Source organism: Natator depressus, chromosome 3 (genome assembly GCF_965152275.1).
Source record: "Natator depressus isolate rNatDep1 chromosome 3, rNatDep2.hap1, whole genome shotgun sequence".
NCBI lineage: Eukaryota > Metazoa > Chordata > Testudines > Cheloniidae > Natator > Natator depressus.
The window spans coordinates 204364006-204387042 of NC_134236.1; the positions used below are offsets into that span (position 1 = coordinate 204364006).

At 41.2% G+C, this 23037-nt stretch overlaps 1 protein-coding gene across 1 annotated transcript in view; it reads left to right on the forward strand.

Annotated features, from left to right (window-relative positions):
• The window catches only part of CFAP61 (cilia and flagella associated protein 61), a 208419-nt gene that overhangs the window by 152853 nt on the left and 32529 nt on the right, over positions 1–23037 (forward strand). The window contains exons 22-25 of the mRNA XM_074949735.1: positions 40–332; positions 6237–6564; positions 11928–12019; positions 17379–17584. Of these exons, the coding sequence (XP_074805836.1) occupies positions 40–332; positions 6237–6564; positions 11928–12019; positions 17379–17584 (919 nt within the window). The remainder of the gene's footprint in view (positions 1–39; positions 333–6236; positions 6565–11927; positions 12020–17378; positions 17585–23037) is intronic.

A 23037-nucleotide genomic window follows, 5' to 3' on the forward strand; every position in this document is an offset into this window, starting at 1 on the left:
TTGTTGTGTGTCTTAGAATTTTTTTCCTTTTTCCCCCAGGGAATGTCATTGTCTATGGGAATACCATTGACATTTACTCCACAGCACAAACCCTCCTATCTCTTGGAATTCATGGTTCTCGCATACACCTTGTGCAGCCTCCACTTAGCTCAAATGTAACTTGCCTTAACAACAACGCAATCGAAAAAGCTGTTAAAGAGGCATTGTCAAAGAATGATGTGTGTGTCTATTATGACAGTATACTGGCACAGTGGAATGAAGGTGACCACCCAGATCCTATAACATGTGCTTCTTTCACGACTAATACAAGACCATTTAAACTGCAATGTACAGTAAGTATATGCTTTGTATTCCTTTTGTCCAGCCTGCAAAGATAATCAGACCAAGCTAATCCTGGTTGGTTTATCTAGGTTTCAGTGTATCTTGAAGATTTAACATTCACTTATTAATCTGAGGGATTTTTTTAAAAAATCCAAATAAAACCATTTTAGATTTCCAAACAGATTTGGATTAAAGAAGTGTTTAAATCAACGGACATACAAATTGCTATTCACTGTTGAATGACAGGTAGTTTTAATTATTTTTTCAAAATCATTCTTAAAATACTTCTATTGTTTAAATACTTACAATACTCCTACCTATAGTGATCTAAATTTGATTAGGAAACTGAATTCAAGTCAAATTGTAAGATCACAATGTTAATACTGATATGCATAAAATTTAACCTACACTTATTCTAACTATTTTAAATAGATTTTCTTTACCAGAAGGAAATATGTATCAGCCCTCTAAATTCAGGATTGCAATTAAAATACAATATCGGCACTGCACTATTTGGGCCAGTCCTTTAACACTTACTCATCAATTGGCTTAGTTGTCTGACTAAGAACTGCTTGTATGAATCTAAGTTTCAGGATATGCAGTTACAGGCACCCACATGACCATCTTGACATGTCTTTGCTTTGCATGCATTCCCCATTTGTGTAGTAAGTTTGCCCACCAAGTTGGAGGGGAAGCCCTCCCATGAGACTCCCAGCAATAAAGTTCCCTCCCAGTTCTCTGCTCCTGGAATCTATAAACCCTTTCCTCTCCCCAAACATTCCCTCTCGTCTCGCCCTTCCACCCTCCTCCCTCCTCTTAGCAACTTTCCAATTTCTTCTCCTCCTCCTCCTCCTCCCTATAAACACTTCATTCTTCCTTCCCTTACCCCATCCCTCCCTTCCTTTCTCCCTCCCTCCCACACAGAACCATTAGTCTGCTCTGCCACCAACTCCCTCATTTCCCCTCCATCTCCCCCACACTCCCTCATTCTTTCCTCCTTCATCTCCTCAAAGTGCCCCTATTGTTCCATCATTCGCCCCTCTCACCTACTCTTTTGTCTCTCCCTTTCTGTTTGCCCCTCCAACTTCATTGCCTTTCCCAGCTCTCCCCCTGCAATGAGTCTGCCATAGTCACTTCCCAACTCCATGCTTTTCTCACCACAAAGATAGGAGAAAGAGTACTGCTTTAGTTGCTGCTCATGTCAGGGACTGTATCTCCTCTCCTCCTGGCCCTGCCCCGTCCCTGTTTGGCAAGGCTCTGCTCTGCTCTGCACTCAGTCATCTGGGTGAGAGAAGCCCAGACACTGGGAGTCAGAGCCTGTTCCAGAGAACTGTCTCATTGCAACTGCCTGCCTTCCCAGCCAGGGGACAAAGTGGCTCATAGAGTGTCATGCATGGTAGCAGGCAGCATACCAAAACGTACAATTTTCTTGCCCCCTCTTGACAGATACTGTACAGCTGGTAAGTCTAATTTTAGACCTACCATTGTTAGTATTCGTTTAATAATACTGTATTGATTAAATGTTTTAATGTATGAAGAAGCATACATACATCATAGGAACGCTTATCTCCTTCTGCAGTGCCTCTGCTGTGCCAGGGTGCCAAACTCCATGCCCCCTTCGTTTCCCTCTCCCATTGCAGCCTCTATGTTATCTTCCATGCCGCCCCATGTGGATGGAGTGCTTTCTCCAAATCTTAATGCCAAGTCACAAGTCTCTCCTCAATAACATTCTTCCAAAAGTCTCGCTTCTGCCATGTCACCTACGTTAAAAACTCTGTGGGACAATCAAGGTGTGTTCATATCTTAATTGTGTAACTGCTCTCATTATTGATCAATCCTTGTTTCACCCAGCCCCTTCCATGCCTTTTTTAATTTGTTTCTTGTCCTCACTTATTATTAGACTTGGCAGCATTTGATTTGTTTAAATAATTTTGATGGATAATGTCAAAGCTTATTTTTAAGCATTTTTTACTATTTGTATCAATTTAAATTGTCATGGTTGTGCAAAATTATGGGTTAAGAATTTTTTGCTGATTTTTATCACTTTAAATTTCACAGTTGTAGAAAAGTATGGGAGGTCAGACAATGGGGTTTGGAGTCAGACAATAATTATTTAATGACAGTAGAGACTAAGATTAAAAAAGATAAAGCTTTTTAATCGTTAATACACAAACCATCAACATCAATGTAAAGTTTTTAGATTTAAACTCTAATAAGCTCTCTAGCAAAAATGTTCTTTCTTTGACTATCAGTAAATTTTGATTATTGATGGAAATTTTTTTCTCTGTTTGTGTGTGTGTGGTGAAATGGACATTAATCAGCATTTACTGATAAAAAAAAATCTAATCCTTCCAAGTCTACTTGTAATATGTTTGCATTCAAGGCCTGATCCAAATTTCCACTGATCCTGAATCATCTTGGGTGAACACCCTGACATCTAGATTGCTGACATGATTGATGAGAGCATTTTTCAGATGTCTAGTGTGGTTTTTCTTTTTTCTTTTTATCAAAAAAGTAATTTTTGACCAAACAATCTATTGCACTTCAAACATTCAGAACTGTGATATGAGTTCATCCAGACTGCATGGGTTGTGATTTCAGCTTTTACCCTCATATGCTTGGGTCAACAGTCCTCACTCACTTGGCAATATCCTAGGTTTTGGAAGGATTGGTCCATGTACCACAGGGTTACTTGAGGTAGCTGCCTTACCTTCATGGCTGCTCCAAATGACTCCGGATTTCTTTGTAGCAGGATTCTAGTGTTGTGAGTACCCCAAGGTGGATGAATACATTTACCTGCCCAGGGGATATGTCCTCTTGTGCCAGTGTCTCATTTGATTTGGGATGAAGCCTTGTGTGTCGAAGCTCTTGCTCTGCTAGTTGTCAGAGTATTGTTCGGACCATGCACTTGAGGAAAGGACTTTTACTCATAGCCATAGCTACTGACCAGACTTACTGAGGCACAAACCACATGACCAGTCCTCTGGAAACTGTAGTCTATATGTGAAATGTGATTGTGACAGTTGGTACCCTCAAATTCCCATTGTCAGTCTAAAGTCATCTCCATTTCTACCGCGAATAGGCCTCTAATCTGTCTGCATTTCCCAAAGTCTCTTTTACATCCCTATTAAAATATGCCAAGAGTTCATTCACCCAGTTATATCAAAAGTATTCAACTAATTTGAAGACAGCATCCATTGCAGCTCTCCTGTTTTTTGCAGAATTTGTTAAGTTCTTGCTTGAAGCTGTAAAAGTACATATTTTGCGGGGAGGGAAATGTCCCTCACTGCAGTCTGATGTGGGAGTGTGAAACAGTGGCCACTTCCAATACACTCTTGGACTGCCATCTACAGCTGATGCTAGTTTTGGCAGGTTTAAAGTCCTCATTTGCCTAGAATGTCTCCTAGGGAGCTGAACTGCTTGCTAATTTCCCCAAAAGTGGGGCATATGCAGAGGGCACTTGAAGAAGAGAGGTTGCTTACCAGTAACTTGTTCCTTGAGAGTATTCTCTGAATAGTCATACTACCTGCCCAGCCTCCTCTTTCTTCACAGTCTCAGATAAAGAATTTCAAAATTAGGGAAGGAACTGAAAGACAGATGGGGCCACACACATCCCTTTTATATCCTTAGAATCCTCCGCAGGGCCCTGGAGGCAATTGGCCCCAATGGGACTGCTGACTCGAAAAATCCTGCAGCTTGACACCAGGGGTGTTATATTCCACCAGATGCTTCAAAGGAAGGAGCAAGAACCCCACAGTTGGCAGATGTGGGATAATCTGACACCCCTCGTAGGTCTCATCCTGATCCCTAATTATTAGAGATTTTCTTAAGCCTTGAAGCATGAGGTTTAATAACCCTTCCAGAATTTTCATCATAATTAATTATAATCTGGATATTCTTGCTATGCATATAAATATCTAATACCTCTATCAATCTTGCTAAATTCTTGGCCTCAATTTCTTCCAGTGGCTATGAGTTCCACAGTCTAAGTAAAAGGAAAAAAAAAACGAGGAGTACTTGTGGCACCTTAGAGACTAACAAATTTATTTGGGCATAAGCTTTTGTGGGCTAAAACCCACTTCATTAGATGCATCTGCTTTTAGCCCACGAAAGCTTATGCCCAAATAAATTTGTTAGTCTCTAAGGTGCCACAAGTCCTCCTCATTTTTTTTTTGTTTTTTTTTGCTGATACAGACTAACATGACTACGACTCTGAAAACAGTCTAAGTAGACGTGTTATAACATTTCCTTTTATCAGTTTTGAATTTACTAACTTTTTATTCTTCTTCAAGTGCTTGCTCATGTCGATTCCATTCTAGATGTGTACACGCCCATGTACACAGTTGTCAGAGATGTTTGCCTTAATGGTATCCGTAGGGTCAGCTGTGGCACCCTCGGGAGTGCTGCGCTCATGCGTTGGTATATTAGGTGCTGCTGGCTCTACGCCCTCTCCGTATCTTCTTACCACCTGTGGCGGTTGGTTGGAGGCCTTTCCCTTGCCTAGCAAGTGGTTAGCGGTTCTCTCCTTTCTTCCAGCTCTTAGTGTCTTGTAAACAGTTTGTTCACAGTAGTTAGTTAGTAAGTACCTGTTAAGTAGTGTAGTTAGTAAGTTAGGCTATGTCTACACAACAAAGCTTCCAGACATTTACGGCTCAATACGCACTTACCCAGCAGGCCCAAGACGATGCTGGCTTTGGTAGAGCATTGTTGCAAGCCGCACGGCCATGAACTCTGAGCCTGCTCTAGGGATACTGCTTGTGAGTCACCTAGAATGGAATTGACATGAGCAAGCACTCGAAGAAAAAACAGTTACCTACCTTTTGTGACTGTTGTTCTTCAAGATGTGTTGCTCATGTCCATTCCATTATTTGCCCTCCTGCCCCTCTGTTGGAGTTGCTGGCAAGAAGGACGTGAAAGGGCATAGGGCTGGTGGTGCCTAATATATCGACACATAAGTGCGGCACTCCAGAGGGTGCCACAGCCAAACTTACGGATACTGCTAAGGCAAAAATCTCCAATGACTGTGCCCGTGACAGTGCACCCACCTAGAATGGAATGGACATGAGTGACACATCTCCAAAAACAACAGTTATGAAAGGTAGGTAACTGTTTTTTTCATTGTGTCCCTTTTGTTTTTGTGCTGTAAATAATAGTAAAAAAAACATGTTAAGTTAGAAAGAGATGCAAACCTTGTTGAAGAAAGAACACGACATATAATCAAGAAAACTTAAATAGAAAGCTAGCACCTCATAATTCTGATGGAAAAATCTTTTACTTAACTAGTTTATATTTTATCATTCATCTTCATGTACTAATAAATGTTTGAAATTAACCCAAACATTTGTTAGTTGAAAAATAGAATATCATCGTATCTACAGAGTATACAAACTAATCTGACAAACATGATAGTTTTGGTTTCTCATAAATATTATAGCTTTAGTGTACAAAAATATGTGTAATGAACAAATACCCTTTTAAAGAAATGAAATTGTGTTATTTTCAAGTACACTGTTTTTAAATTTGGCTTGTATGTTGTGTGGGGGAGAGTTTTGTAAAGCCTTGTGTTCTTTATCATATACTTGTAATGACAAAGATAAAATATGTACTTAAGTTCAGGATATTTAAAGTACTAAATAATATATAGCTATTAAAATACAGTACATCTCTTTAACTAGAAAGTAGGAAATTATGAATACTCTTAGTTCAATAAATCTCAGCTCTTTGGGTCCCTTTTACTTTTAATTAATCTCAAAATTTGGTCAATAGGCCACATCAGGGTATACAAAGTCATGTTGTATTTTGTGCTGTAGTTTGTAAAATAAATAAATCACATGAAATAATGAGTCACACAACCTCATTTATTGTATTAGACAATGACTAATGTAGTATGACCTACACTTATTACATCTTTTTAGGCATTCTTTAACTTTTCCAACAAGGGAGTGGATTATGAAGCCTTCAAGGCGATTAATGACGCGTGCCTTGTTTATGATGGAAGACTTGTTATTGATGCCAACTTCCATACTAATGACGTTAGTATCAGAGCAGCAGGTCCTTTAACCAAGTTCTCCAATATATATTATGCAAATGAATGGACACACAGCAATTTCAGTTCGAAAGAGATCGGTTTCCAGCTTGCTGCAGCTATGCTGAATCTCTTTGATCCAACTCTTGAGCCAGTTTCTGAGCCACCAGAAGATCTGGATAGACTCATCCCTATGTACAAGGGATGTAAAATTCAAGGTGTGTCAAAAACAAATTCTTCAGTCTGTTACACTTCTATGTTTTCTTCAATACTTTCTTCTGTAGTACAAAATGCCATAGTATGGCATGAATTATATTATTATTGTTGGTATTTTTTGTATAAGTAAATATTAAGTAACAAATTGTTGAACTGTAGTAAATTTTATGCTGTACACCTGAGCTGATGGGTACCTGCAGCAGGTGTAATGTTACTTTATTTATAGTTAACCACGCTAGTGAAGGAAGACTCCATGTCCTCACACTTTCACTACCATCAAACTTGTTCTCTGTTCCATTTGTTTGCTGTTAATTCTTCATCTCTATCCTTAGACTCACTTCTTGATGATAAAGGTGTGTCTAGCTTAACACTGTTTGATGAGAACATGTAGTGCAGCTAATTAGACCACTTATACTTAGCTTGTAACAACACATACAAGTTTTTAGCCTACAGTACCTGAAATCTTTCAGATTTGCCTCTCCCAACCTTGCAGTTTACACCTTTGACCAGTGATGAGCTGCCAAAATCTTAACAATGGGTTCCCTCCTCACCCCACGAGGGGGTCATTGCCCACCCCTGCCCCCCGGGACTCCTGCCCCATCCAACCCCCCACATTCCTTGATGCCCCTGCCCCATCCACCCCCCTCCCCTGTCCCCTGACTGCCCCCAGAACCAGACAGGAGGGTCTCGTGGGCCACCATAGTGGGTGCCCACCCCACCCCTAAGAGCCAGAGGCACCTGCCGGGGGGCGAGGTGGGGAGTCCCGGCGGTGCTTACCTGGGGCAGCTCCCAGGAAGCATCCGGCAGGTCCCTCTGGCTCCTAGGGGTGGGGGAGCATAGCTGGGGGGGAGCCAGGGGAGCGGCCACTCCCCCTACTGATCACATCAAAAGTGGCGCCTTAGGCGCCGACTCCCTGGGTGCTCCGGGGCTGGAGCACCCACGGGGAAAAATTGGTGGGTGCCCAGTGGCAGCTCCCCACCCCGCACCCAGCCCCACCTCACCTCTGCTCTGCCTCCTCCCCTGAACCCACCTCCCCGCTCTGCTTCTCCGCGACCCCCCCACCCCCGACTTCCCGTGAATCAGCTGTTTGGCGGGAAGCCAGGGAGGGCTGAGAAGCAGGCCGCGGCTTCCTGCTCAGGCCGAGGGTGGTGGAGGTGAGCTGGGGTGGGGAGCGGTTCCCCTGCACGCCCCCCCCCCCGGCTTACCTGCTGTGGCGCGGACGGCCTTCCTCACGCCCCCCCCCGCCCGAGCTCACCTCTGATCTGCCTCCCTGGGCCTGAGCGGGAAGCTGCGGCTTGCTTCTCAGCCTGCCCCGGCTTCCTGCGCGAACAGCTGATTTGCGGGAAGCCGGGGGGGGGGGGAGCGGAGAAGCAGAGCGGGGCAGCGCATTCAGGGGAGGAGATGGAGGCACAGCAGAGGTGAGGTGGGGCGGGGAGCTGCCGGTGGGTGCTCTGCACCCACCAAATTTTCCCCGTGGGGGCTCCAGGGCTGGAGCACCCGTGGAGTCGGCACCTAAGGCGCCACTTTTGCCAAGTTAAATTTAGAAGCCCTTTTAGAACCGGTTGTCCCTCGCAGAACAACCGGTTCTAAAAGGCCTTCTAAATTTAACAACCGGTTCTAGCGAACCGGTGCAAACCGGCTCCAGCTCACCACTGCCTTTGACTGATTGAATTTTCTGAGAATTTCATATTCATGATCTAATTGTCAGCAACAAACTCTTATGAAACAACTCAGTTTCTTTCTATCTGTGATTTATCCTTGTTCTTATTAGGGACGGAGCCAACAAGTTCAATAAAATAACAACTTTTTCTCTAATCTTGCCCCAAAGGAATCAGTTTTGATGCTGAAATCTGCTGGTAAATGATTCCTAGTAACACATAGAAGGTTACATTTTAGTGTGTCTCTGAACTTCCTGGTTTAGTCCCAAAACAGAAGGTTCAGAATATACCAAGAAATTCTATTCTCATGTTATTTCACATCGAGCCAAATCCTGCAGGTAACAGAAATTTTGTAAAAAAACACTCAGACTTGTGAGATTTCCAAAATATAGTTAATCTGAAACAAACTGGGTAGCTGACATTTTGGGGGCCAAACTTTCAAAATCCTTTGCAATGGATCAACCACATTGTGTGAAATTCACCCCTACACAGAGAGCCAGCACTAGCACTCAAGTCTGAGTTAACTGGTTCACAGAGCCTGTGGTGTTAGCCCTATGTACAGGCATGATTTCAGCCAATGCGTGCAGGCCTTTGGGCCCATAAAAAATCACAGTAGTGTATGCAAATGGAGTAATTGCAAGTATAATGTGTCCTCTGATCTATTTGCACATGTAGTATGTCTGATATATGTTATAATTGGACCGGCAGAGAAGGAGATAGTCACAGAGGGAGCAGATAGAAAAACAGCTGTCTGCTGTGGTGGTAGATTTATTGTTCTGGCAGCAAAACGGAAACCAATGGGAAAGTGAGGCTTTTCACTGGGGCAAGGGGAGTGCAGAGCGCCCAAATGTTTAAAGGGACAGGACATCACATTCCTCCACCCTACTTTAAAGAACTTCACAAACATATATACATTATCATTTACATGACTAACAAAAAACACTCTATAACCTAGTTAGAGGTTACAGGTGGCCTACCTCAGACTTTTAAATTGCATGGGATTATTCTGCCCTGGAATAGCAAATCACTAACTAAGCTATTTATAAATTCAGATGCACCACCGATGTTCACACTCTTTTGTGATAACATGGTGATGGTGGTGGGGCAGTGTGCTGAACAACAGGAACAGCTGATGATAAGGAATCAATTGGACCTGGTAAGGAATCAGCTAGACCAGATACCAAAGTTTTTTCCACCAAGCCATCAAAATTAGTAGTTTTAACTGGAGATGATTCAATCAAAGGAACAGAAAATCTTACTGGAACATGCTCGGATTTTGGTACTTGCTGAGACTGCAATTGATCCATATGTCAATCCATAGAGTACCACTGGATAGTTTCAACACTTACAAAACAGATCCCATGCATTTTACAAGATCTCCAGGTACCCATTTCATTCCACAACCATATTTGCAAGTCCACACTAAGTCTCCTGCTTCAAAAGAATTCTGACAAGTCTCACGTCATTGATCAATATGCACAGCTTGGGATTTGGCTGCACCAGAGGCACCATCAGGATGTAGCAGGTCCCAACAGATATGCAAAGATCGCTTCAAGAAAAGAGTTGCAGGTGACTCCTGGATAGTGGCATGTGGGGCATTTCTGTAGACAAGCAAGAAATTGTCCAATTTCTGCTGATGACTCAAAATACATTTGTTAGGTCTTAAGGCATGGTTAAGTGTCTGTACAAAATGTTCTGGTAGTCCATTTGTTGCAGGATGGTATGGAACAGAGCATATGTGATCATTCCATTTGAAGCTAGGGACCTCTGAAATTCTCCAGAACACAATTGAGGTCAGTTGTCACTCACCAACTGTAACAATAAACCAAATTGATTAAACAAGGTACAAAGGTGTCCAATGGTCTTGGTAGCTGTAGTAGAAGTCATTCTGAAAACTTATGGCCATTTCAAATTGGCATCGACTACAACCAAAAGCATGTAACCTTCTCATGGTCCAGCAAAGTCCATGTGAATACGTGTCCAAGGAGTCTGAGGCCAAGACCAAGGATATAGATGAACTGGGCCAGGATCATGCTGAATTTGCTAACACATAGCATAGCACTTGATCTTCCTCTCAACGTCTTTGTTGATCCTTGGCCAGCAGACATGACTCTAGGCTATTGTCTTCATCCAAACAATGCCACAATGATCTTTGTGATGACCTTCTAAAACCAGAGGTTGAAGTGATTCTGGGAAGATCACTCGCATTCCCCGTAAGATGCAACCATGATTCACAGATAATTCACATTGACCTGACACGAACTGTGTAAACTGGGGATTCTTATGTCCTAACACTGTACCTTTTATTACCATTCCCTTCACAAGAGAGAGCATCAACCTTGGCACTTTCTTTGTTGAAGTCTGTGCTAGTAATGGGTAACCAATACATCAAACTGAGATAAAACACCTCATTGGAAGTTTCTTTGGGTTGACGAGAGTGCTATCTGTGCTTGATCAACCTCTGCTTGCTGAGTGCCTACACTGCAGAATGCAGAATTCTTCCTTTGGCTGCAGTTGGGCACCCTCTGCTGGGTGAAGCCCTCAGTGCAGGATAAATCTGTCTCCCTGCCTGGTGCACATGGTTCAGGCAAGATGGCTGCTTGTTTCCCCATCACTAGGGTTGCCAGTGTTGGTTGGGTGTATTCCTGGAGATTTCATCACATGACATAATCTTTAATTACAGATTCATCTTTAATCCCAGAGACTCCAGACCAGTCCTGGAGGGTTGGCAACCCTACCCATCACTGCTCTGTTTAAACAATTCTGGCAACTCAGCAGCAATGGCAGAAACCTCTTCCTTTGTTCTACTTCTAATTGCCTACTTCCTCCTCTCTAGCTGGCTGGTTCCAGCTATGCCTGAAGCACAATGCAGCAGCAGTCTGCCACCTTGTTTCTAGGAGAAGTTTTTTCCTTTCTTAAAATATTATCTGTTTACTTTTTCTTCTTCTTGTTAAGGAAATGGGAGCACTGGACACTCGTGGGATAGCAGGTCCTTATAACCAATATGTTATATTTGGACCGAGCAGAGAAGGAGATAGACACAGAAGGCACGGATAGAAACACAGCTGTCTGCTATGATGGTAGCTTTATCATTCTGGCAGCAAAACTAAAACCAACACAAAAGTGAGGCCACTGGGAAGGGGGAAGTGTAGTGTGTCCAAACATTTAAAGGGACAGGATATCGCAATATATATGCACAAATCCATTGCTTTGTTGATGTATATTTGTGTTATTTTGTGTATGTTATTTGCAAGAGTTACATGCTGCACATATCTTTGAAAATGTGTCCTTTGAGATGCACTGTCCGTAGTTTGTCTTTAGTTGCGTACTACATCTTACCAGTTACCAAAAGAAATATAAATAATATATTATTTACTAATAATGGACCAGATTATGATGTCATTTACACGGTTGTAAATCTGGAATAATTCCACTGAAATCAGTAGCTATATTCCATTTTAACACCAATATAACTGGGATCAGAATCTGGCCCAGTGTGAGTATTGCACTGAAATACACAAAAATACAAAAACATACACAGTATGAATGCCATCAAAAAGCAACATTTTCCTTTTCTCTGAGGAGTTCTTTAGTAAATAACATGTGACTTGGGTCAAACTTGCTTGTTTTGTTTTATGGCTGAATAAATAAATTGTGATTTACAACATTAACAAAGATATTAATCTTAGCTGTTTTCTCTGTGGTAGGAGGTGTTCTTCCTGGAGGTTATAATTACTTGCATATTTCCAAACCAGGAATCCCTACACGCTTGGATGTACAAATTGCACAGCCTAATTATGTAAGTATTATTACGGAATTTTTCTTTGCTTTGCCCTTGATTCATGAACGCATTCTTATTCAGGACATTACTTAAGTACCATGTGCTTGAGTAATGTCCTGAATAATGATGGACTTAAGTATATGCTTAAAAGCTTTCCTGAATCAGGGCTTTTATCAATAGATCCATGAACTGTGATTCCTTATTACCAGTGTCTTTAAGGCATTTTCAGCTTTTCATTTACCAGAAACCTAAATTCACAGGCATACTACAAATACAATATACACACAGACAACCTAAAAGGACTGATTCTCTAAGATACCATCTGTGCAAGACCTTCACTCATGGCATGAGGCCAACAGAACCCCCATAGCTTTTCAGGGGTTTTTGGTTCCCTAAGTTCAGAGATCCTTAGTAAGAAGAGAGAATTTAAAGGGGAGAGATAGACTTAGAACGGTGGTTCCCAAACTGGGGTTTGCAGAACGTTACAGGGGGGTTTGCCAGAAAAATTTCACTAATGGCGGCCAGAGGACCCCGGGCATTGGAGGCAACAGGTGAGATCCGGTTGCAGGGCAGACAGCCCGAGCCACAGGGAGAGCGGGGCAGGGCAGTTGGGGCTGGCAGCCCAAGCCCCAGAGCTCAGTGCGGGGCTAGCAGCCCGAGCCCCAGAAAGAGCGGGGCTGGGCAGTTGGGGCTGGCAGCCCAAGCCCTGCCCCTGTCAGCGGGGGAGCTGGCAGCCCGAACCCCAGCGCTCCGCACAGGGCTGGCAGCCTGAGCCCCAGAAAGAGCGGGGCTGGGCAGTTGGGGCTGGCAGCCCGAGCCCTGCCCCCGTCAGCAGCGGAGCTGGCAGCCCGAACCCCAGGGAGAGTGGGGCTGGGCAGTTGGGGCTGGCAGCCTGAGCCCTGCCCCCGTGAGTGGGGTCGGCAGCCTGAACCCCAGCGTTCCATGCAGGGCTGGCAGCCCAAGCCCCAGTGGTCAGCGGGACCTGCAGCCCGAGCTCAGTTGAGCTCAGTTGACCAGGGCGGTCAGTGGGGTCCAGCAGCAGGAGCCCCACGGAATGCGGAGGAAATTTAAACTTAAATCCCTGGAAACGTTCATTTTTAGGAGGGGGTTCACGAGATTTCACAATTTAGTGAAAGGGGTTCGCGGGCTGTTAAAGTTTGGGAACCACTGACTTAGAAGAAGCTATGAAAATCAAATCATTGGTCCCCCTCTCTTTTGGGTTCTGTGTCATGGATCCAGAAGGAACCTTACAACAGCCCCTTTTGGGGGAGGCCTCACAAGGATTGTCTCCTCTACTCTAAATACCAAAAGCATTATTAGAACTCTTTCACTGCACCTTTTGACTTGTTCATAGTCCTCTTAAAAGATAACATCTTTTAAAACATTCCAAACACTTCATGTACATCATCAAAGAACATACTGCAGAAAGAAATGAGAAGAACTAGCAAAACGCTGTGGGAGTAAGAGAGCTTGCTGTAACCTAGCAACTAATTTTACAAAACTAGAACATGAGCACAGCTCAAAATATACCTGTGAAATATTTGGCCACAACAGACATATGAGGTTTAAAATGCATGATTATCTTTTGTCCATTCATTCGGTAGCTGATTGATTTTGGCTAAGTGAAAGAAAGCACAGTCACACCAGAATTAACATCCAACACCATTAGTATTTCAGTTGTAGTGGTCTTACAGTAAAGCCTAGAGTCCCCAGCGAGGATTGGGGTCACATAGTGCTGGGAATTTTAGAAAAATATAGTAAGAAACAGTCCCTGCTATGAAGAATTTACCATTTAAATAGATCAAACAGACTGCATCTCCGAAAGAGAGTGGGTAAGTGATTTATCCAAGGTCACGTGGCATGTCTACGGTAGAACTGGGAGTAGAACCAGGTTTCCTAGTCCCAATATAGTGCCCCATCCACTAGACCACACTACCTTTTGGCAGTTTAAAAGGCTGCTCTGCGGGCTTATTTCTCACAAAATTCAAGCAAAATAGAAACAATAAGCATCCTCTGCTGAGTAGAAGGAAAAGCGAGTTCAATAAGTATACCTTCATTTGTACGCTTTTTGGGCCAGATCCTCAGCTGGTGTAAATCTACATAGCATCATTATTTTCCACAGAACTATGTTGATTTACACAAGTTGAGGATTTGGCTCTGTAATTTTAGGAGGTGCTCTAGTACTGCAGTGATGGAGGTCATAGAAAAACCTACATAGATGTAGCACCCGAACAGATTAATATGGTGAAAGAATTGCATGACTAGATGATAACTGCTCTTGCAGTTTGTCAAGACGAAAGTATCATTTTAGATACTGTAGTTGATAAATACAGTTTAACCCTATAGACTGGGATGGCTAAAAGTGTAATATGCATTTCTAAAGTTAGTACAACTATATCAAAGTAATAATAAACAGTGATTTACCAAAGAGAATATTTACTAATGTGGTTTAACATTTATGTGAGGTCATTGTTATCTTTGGATAATAGCAATTCCAAATCAATTCCAGGAAAAAAAAAATCTTATATCAAGGTCATTGCTCAACAAAATCGCTGCAGAAAACCAAAATGCTTGGTTAAGAGATATTTGCTCAATGCACCTGTTTTAACCTTTACATTCTTTTGTAATTCACTAAATTTTTGTGCAATTTAATTATGCTAAAATACTGGACTTTGTCTTTTCTTATACTGTTAGCAATGCTAAATGAGTTTCCTTTTATTTCTGTCTGGTTACTGACTTGGCTATTCTTGCATCATAATAGTAGTTTTTTTAATCCACTGTCCCTTGTTACTGTAAGCTATTTTTGATATTAAAAGTAAATAAAAGAGCTTAAGTCCGGATCTTCCAATTGATCTCATGCAGGCAGACTTCTATACCATATAGGTCCCCACTGACTTCAAAGAGGTGCCACAGCAGGCAAATGGCCATTTTTAGACTTCATTCTGACTAACAGGGAGGAAATGGTTGAGAGTCTGAAAAGTTGAAGGCAGTTTCGGTGAAAGTGAGCATGAAATGATAGATTTCATGATATTAAGGAAAGGAAGAAGTGAGTGCAGCAGATTAAGGACAATGGGCATCAAAAAGCAGACTTTAACAAATTCAGAGACCTGGTAGGTGAGGTCCCATGGAAAGAAAATCTAAGGGAGAAAGGAGTTCAGAAGAGCTGGTAGTTTCTTAAAGCAACAATATTAAAGAAGCAACAGCAAGCTATCTTGAGGCAAAGGAAAGATAGGATGAGTAGTCAGAAGCCAACGTGGCTCCATCAGGAATTCTTTAATGACCTGAAAATCAAAAGGGAGTCCTACAAAAAGTGGAAACATGGATAGACTGCTGAAGAGGAATACAAAGGATTAGCAGGGACAAAATCAAAAAGGCTAATTCATGAAATCAGAAGGCCTCAGGTACACCTAGCAAGAGGCATATAAAAGGTAATAAGATGACATTCTATTAATACATTAGGAGCAAGAAAAAGATGAAGGAAAGTGTAAGTACTCTGCTTCGTGGGGAAGGAGAGCTAATAACTGATGCCATCAAGCAGGCTACATTGTTTAATGCCTATTTTGCTCCAGTCTTCACTAAAAAGGTTAATAGTGACCAAATATTCAAGACAATTCATATTAACAAGGGGGAAGGAACAAAAGCCAAAATAGGGAAAGAACAGGTTAAAGAACATTTAGATAGGTTAGAGGTATTCAAGTCAACAGGGCCTAATGACATTGATCTTAGGATACTTAAGGAACTAGCTGAAGCAACTTTGGATTATCTTTGAGAACTCATAGAGAATGGTTGAGATCCCAGAGAACTGGAGAAGGGAAAATATAGTACCAACAAAGAACAAAGAGAGCCTGGGAAATTATAGACTAACTTCAATAATGCAAAGTTACTGGAACAAACTATTAAACAATCAGTTTGTACGTACTTAGGGGCTAATAGGGTGTAAGTAATAGGCAACATGGATTTGTCAAGAACAAATCATGCCAAACCAGCCTAATTCCCTTCTTTGACAGGGATACTGGCCTAGTGGATAGATGGGAAGCTATACATGTGATATATCATGATGATTGACTCATTCCCACATGACTTTCTCATAAGCAAATTAGGGAAACGTGGTCTAGATGAAATTATTATAAAGTGGATGCATAACTGATTGAAAGCACGTACTCAAAGAGTAGTTATCAATGGGTGCTGTCAGTCTGGGGGAATGTGTCTATTGGATCTTGCAGTGGTCTGTCTTGAGGTCTAGTACAGTCAATATTTTTTAATGACATGGATAATGAATTAGAGAGAGCGGTTATAAAATTTATGACTGTGACCATGTTTGGAGGGGTTGCTAGCACTTTGGAGGACAGGATTAGAATTCAAAATGACCTTGATAATATGGAGAATTGGTCTGAATCAACAAGATGAAATTCAGTAAAGACAGGTGCAAAGTACTACACTCAGGAAGGAAAAATGAAATGCACAACTACAAAATAGGGAATAACAGGCTAGGCAATAGTACTGCTGAAAAATGGTCTAGGGGTTATAGTGGATCTCAAATTGAATATGAGTGAACAATGAGATGCAGTTGCAAAAAGGCTAATATCTTTCTGGGGTGTAATAACATGAGTGTTGAATGTAAGATATGGGAGGTAATTGTCCCACTCTGCTGGACACTGGTGAGTCCTCAGCTGGAGCATTGTGTCCAGGTCTAGTCTCCACACTTTAAGAAAGATATTAACAAACTGGAGCGAGTGCGGAGGGAAACAAAAATGATCAAAGGTTTAAAAAACCTGACCAATGAGGAAAGGTTAAAAAACCTAGGCATGTTTAGTCTTGAAAAAAGAAGGCGGAATGGAGATCTGATAACAGTGTCCAAATTTGGTAAGGGCTGCTCTAAAGAGGATAGTGATCAATTGTTCTCCATGTCTACTGAAGGTAGAACAAGAAGTAGTGGACTTAAGCTGCAGTAAAGGAGATTAAAATTAGATATTAGGAAAAAACTTTCTAATTATAAGGGTAGTTTAGCACTGGAATAGGCTTCCAAAGGAATCCGTGTCAGAAGTTTTTAAGAATAGATTACACAAACATCTGTCAGAAATGGTCTTCGTTTACTTGGTCTTACCTCAGATCAGGGGGCTGAACTAGATGACCTCTCAAGATCCCTTCCAGTCGTATATTTCTATGATTGTGCCATCAGCTTTAGTAAGGCGCCTTGCTTTATAAACTACATTTCCTATAGCTGCTATTTGCTACTAAAATCTTCTTAGTTTCAGAAAGAGCTAGTGTAACTATCAGGATGTGTAACAACAGTGTTAGCTGATACGATACATGTGCCAATTAGAATGTCCCCTCAGTCTAAATAGTTTTCTTAATATTCATACTATTTTTGTTCCAGGGGATGGAAATCATAACAGGAGATGCAACAAAAGGGAATTACTTCAGGATACATGTGAACCAGTACAGTATGGTAGAAACCATTACCTGCCTTTCAGAGGAGCCCTTCCCTGTCTCCAACTACATTTGTTTGTTTGGCCAGCATGAGCGGGTCCTTAATAATCTTTGTTCTCGCTGGAAGGAGGGATTGATCAAAGATCTTTATAGGTAAGATGAGAGCAAAGTCTGCTTTCTGAATAAAATTGTTTCCTTTTATCACAGTATGTATTCTATGCCTAACTACTCTATTTGCTGCCCTGGAATACCTGGAAAACTAAGGCTCTTTAACACACATGTATGTATATAAATCTTTCAGTAAGTTGGCTAAGTCATTCATTGCTGTCTAACAGCAAAAGTATTTCAGAGACTTTCTTTCTGCTCCCAAAATTTTATTATAGATGAGTGATAGCCGCTGTGTTATGAAGGTTGCAACCAGCTTTTTTTTAAAAAGCCTAATTTTAGCACCCCTGAAACCTGGACTTGGAAAATTAATTTGGCCTCAAAATTACCTAACTTACTTGGAAGGCAAAGGAGAATGTGTATGTAAAGTTTGGTTGAATTTCATGAAACAGTTTTTAGTCATAGGTCATTGCAAATATTTGAAGTAATGTGTTATGTGTAGAATTGGGTCTAGTTATGACATTCCTGCACTGATTAGTTTGTGGCTGCTTACCTGGCAATGTAACAGACTCTATGGACTTTCCCCTCTAGACTTTCCGTGTCCTGGGTGGCAAACTGTGCCTGGACTCTACTTCGACGCACAACAGAGATTCCCATACCAGTTCTCAGCAGGGGGATGGTTATAGAGATTCTCTATAAAGCTGATCTGCTTGTGCCATCTGTGGTTAGGTATGAGGAAGTTGTTTGGACTAAGAATTTGAATCAGAGCCCAGTTCCAAAATTCTTCTCTCAAATGATAAAAGACAGTAAACCCTGTTTTGGAAAAGAGGCCTGGTTATTTCCGTTTCTTATGTCTCCTTCCAGAGAATTTTGTGTGGCTTTTGGAAATTTTTCTCTTATTGAACAAGGTATTTCAGGGATATGAGTGTCTGAAAAATGAGAGAAAGTGTTTTTGAAGTCTTCTGATGCTTTTTTGCAGTGTCATATTTCAGAAGTGCCTTGGCCTACAGACACTGCAAATTTATTTTATTTAGCAGTCCTCAGTCAGAGCCAGTGCTTTTGAAGACAGCTTCTGCAAAGGAAAGTTATGCATCAGGACTTTATTAGAATTCTTTGATGATGTCAATAAAATAGTGGAGAACTAGTTGACATCATTTATTTGGACTTTTAAAAAGTCTTTGATAAAATGCCTCACAAGTCTACTAAAGAACCTAAGTAGTCATGGAATGAGAGGCACCAAATACTGTCCTGGAACAGAAACTGAGTAAGAGACAAAAAAGAAAGAGTAGGAGTGGATGGTAAATTTTCATTATGGTAAAAGGTTAACAGTGGGGTGCCAACTGGTTCCAAAGTCGATCCGGTCTTGTTTAGTATATTTATAAATGATTTGCAGATGGTGGCAAGATTTGCAGATAAAACAAAATTATTTAGGTGAGTCAAGACTAGACAAGACAGAGAGTAATTTCACAGGATGTATCCAAGCTTGTGAACTGGCAGCATGATGGCAGATGAAATTTAATGTTGACAACTGTAAAATAATTAACATAGGAAAGAATAATCTGAACTACTCATACACCTTAATGGATGCTAAATTAGCTGCAACAACTCAAGAAAAAGACCAGGTCTTGACAGAAGACTGTTCAGTGAAAAATCTCCACTTAATATGCAGTAGCAGTTGAAAAAGCAAAATGGGATAAAGCATAATACTGTATATATTACAATGCCATTATGTAAATCAAAGGTGAGCCCTTACCAGGATAGCTGTATTCAGTTCTAGTCACCTTGATTCAATATCTTCAATCTTCAGTATCTGTCAGAAAGGGAGGGCTTCGGATATGGGCAGGGAAAATCATTAGAGGCATGGGAAAATTCTTACAAAGGGAAAGTGAAAAGACTGGAACTGTGTACTTTGGAGAGGAGATGAATAAGAGGGATAAAGATATAAAAAATGGTATTTAGAAAGTTGATTGGAAACTTCTGTTCTCCTTTTCTCCAAACACAAGAACAAAGGGGGTGTTCAATGAAATTGAAAAGTGAAAAGGAAATATTTTTTCACACTGCGCACAATTCACTTGTAGAAATCACTGCCACAAGATAACACTGAGGCCAAAAGCTTAGCAGGATTCAAAAAAGAATTGGACATTTATATTGATAGCAAGAATATCCAGAGATACAATAATAAGAATTAAAAACCAAGAGTTTTGGAAGGGATATAAACCTCCCCGTTTCAGGGCAGAAACAAATACTGACTGTTGAGGGTTAGGAAGAAACTTTCCCTATGGGCAGGTTATTCCAGATTTCTTGCATATTCCTCTGAAGCATCTGGTGCTGGCCACTGTCTGAGTCACTAGTCTAGAAGGACCGCATGTATGATCCAGTCTGGTAATTCATATGGTTCTGTGTGCTTATTTTTGGATTGTTGCATGGTTCATGTTGGAGATACTCAATATCTTTTGAACTTCTCAGACACTTGTGAGCTCTTTACAAACTTTAGAAATTTCGCAATCAGCATGTGTATTTCCCAACTTCTGCACTCCAGCTGATTTCAAAGACTTTGAAAGCCCTCTTCCTTAATGTACCAAAGCAGTTGTGTACAGATAAACATGGGGATGTGGGAATGCTTCCTGAAAATCACAGGAACCAGATTTTCAAAAATGTAAATATAACCCTCACTTAGAATTTCCTGGCTTCCAGTTTTGTTTTGTTTTATTTGTTTTTAATATAATTGCAAGGTTCCAATAAGGCTTTTTACTAAAGAACAAATGAGCATTTACAGCCTTAAATTATTTTAAGAAAATATGTTGTCTTTGAAGATGGATAATAATTTCAGTTGTGCAGCCTGAAACAATGATAAGAGAGTAACCAGATCAGATACTTCAGAGCGTAAGACTGATTCCCTCTTTCAGGAAGTACTTTATTGCACATATTAAGCATTGCACAGTTGCGGAGATGCATTAAGGACAAGGCTATCCTGCCTATTAAACGTTAGATACTAGCCACTTCAGGGGCAGAATCAGATTAGATGGACCAGTGAACTAATCTGGTATTGCCACCCTGTGGGTCTTGAAGTTACATTTCTACAAGCAGTCAGGGCAGTTTCATGTCTGCCAGTAGTCAGGTTTTTGCCTCTTGTTCAGGCAGTATGTTGTTTTTCCCAAGCTGTCTGATACCAGCCCACTTTATTATTATTATTATAATTAATGTTGTTGTTATTTGTATTACCGTAGTGGCTAGAAGCTCTAGTCACTGAATAGAACACCACCGTGCTAGGTGCTGTTTTGCATGAGAATACTGGGCCACATAATGCCATGTACATTTGTTAGCTGGCATACATCATCCTCTTCAGTTAATGGTGGAAGGTTTTTTTGTGTTCATTTTGGGGAGGAACATGTTACTAAGTGTCTCCTTAAATAGTGAAGTCCTTTGAAAAGGATTCACGCTCCCTTAGCCAGGACTGGACCTACATCTTGTCAAGGACCCTCAGTTGTATGGGGTATGATTTCTCCTCCTGAAAGCTCTCTTCCATGTAAATATTCTGGCATTTATCTATTTGGCTGGTCTGTTCTCCCTATCCTGTGCAGGAAGATAGGGTTGAACCAGATGAAAAAACCCCTCAGTAATGTATTACTTGAACTCGTACATTTTTTAAGTTTCCAGGTCAATGTTTCTATGTTCCAAGTACGAAACGTTTTTCTCTAGGTAAGTCTTTCCTATGGCAATCTACATAGAGGATTGTGAAGTTTCTGATTTATTAATATATCAGAGATTGGTTTTGATTTACAGGAAAGGTTAATTTTGATTTACGGAAAAGGTGTGGCACGTAGAAAATGTAAAGTTAAAATAAAGAGTGCATTACCAATAGCAGCTAAAGAATAAGATACTGAGGGAGAATAAGATCACTATAGTAGGGATGGACTAAGATGGCAACGTTCTTTACATTTTCACTGATACTGCTCAGTTAATACATTTTTAGATTTACCATGAAAATGACTCAATAATCTGGTTGTAGTTAGATGTCATCAGTCTTTTTTTAATTGCTTATATTTGTGTTAGTGTGTGTGCACGCAGCTGTGGCCACATCTTTATCATGAACCACGAATTGTTCCCGACACTTTTGCCTTTGTTATGGCCCAGACACGGTTACGGTGTCACTTGTTGTTAGACATGCTAGCAAGGTTCACACCAGTGGCAGCAAAAGGAAAGATGAATGGTTAGCAATTGACCTTGGCAAAAGCAGCAGTTGTTCCCTTTTCCTCTGCTGCTGTCTAAAGTGCCTATACAGCTCTGCAGCAATTCAGGACTGATCGTTAGCTTGTTTTATTGTCTTTCATTCTTTCATGTTAGACATGGTTTCATATACACCACTCAACCAAGTTCAGGACCCCTTCTGGTTCCTCTGTTTCTCCATCCACTGATTCATTCTCGATCTGGTAAAGATCCAGCAGTATTAGTGGTGATGCTGAGATCATAAGGCAGTAATCTCAGAAGTGGCAGTGGATGGCAGAATCATGATTTCAATAGCAACAGGCCGCTCAGGCTTTCTGTATGAGAGGAGGCAGACAACAGGTTCAGCAGCATTTATATTAGTGGCAGAAATGCTACACCTACAATTTTTATCAAACTTGTAATTGCTACTGATGAGCTTTCCAAGGACATGTCATCTTTTGGATGCCAAAATCCACAACCAGATGAATAAATTGTACTGTATTGAGCGCATGAATCACTCCTGACTGCATATTTTTGGATTTACTCTGGGACATGTGAGGGAGAGAACTCTCACCATGTACTAAAAAACAAAACAAAGCAATGAAATGTCTCAATTAGAGCTGTTCAGATCCCAGAATTCCCATTCCATGCGAAATTCCAAAATGTCAAAACTTCAAAATTATGATGTTTTTCCACTGAACAAAATTCCAAAATTTCATTTTTTAAAAAAATTAAATTTTGTTTTGACCTCATCAAAATGTTTACTTTTGATAAGGTCAAAATTGTTCAACCATTAGGTGACCTGGAAAACTTGTCTGCTAGCCAGCTTCTCACCAAGCTGGCCAGGGAGCCCAGTCACCAACCAGGATCCAGGAAGCCAGCCAGGCAGACCACAACCGGGCAGCTGGAAATCTGGCAGGCTTGCCTGCTGTCCAGTCCCTGAACAACTCCTGCTCACCTTGTAGAAGGGCAGGCTCTCCGGCTGCCCACCTTGCTTGTGCATCCAGGCTTGCCAGGTAGCCAGCCAGCAAACTGGGGAGCCTGGTTAACTAGGGAACCCAGGCAGCTGGACTTCCTGCCTGGTTTCCATCAAAGCTTTTGGCAAGCATCAACATGTTCCTGTGGCACATTTCAGTTCCAGTGAATCAGCATTTTCCAGAAGAAAATTGTTCCAGCAGAAAATTTTCAACTAGCTCTAGTCTCTATACACTTACTGTTTACAGTATACTTGTGTTCAGACAGCTGGGCAAAATGAAATCACTATGATAGATTCCAAGAGCTAACACCAGTTGAAT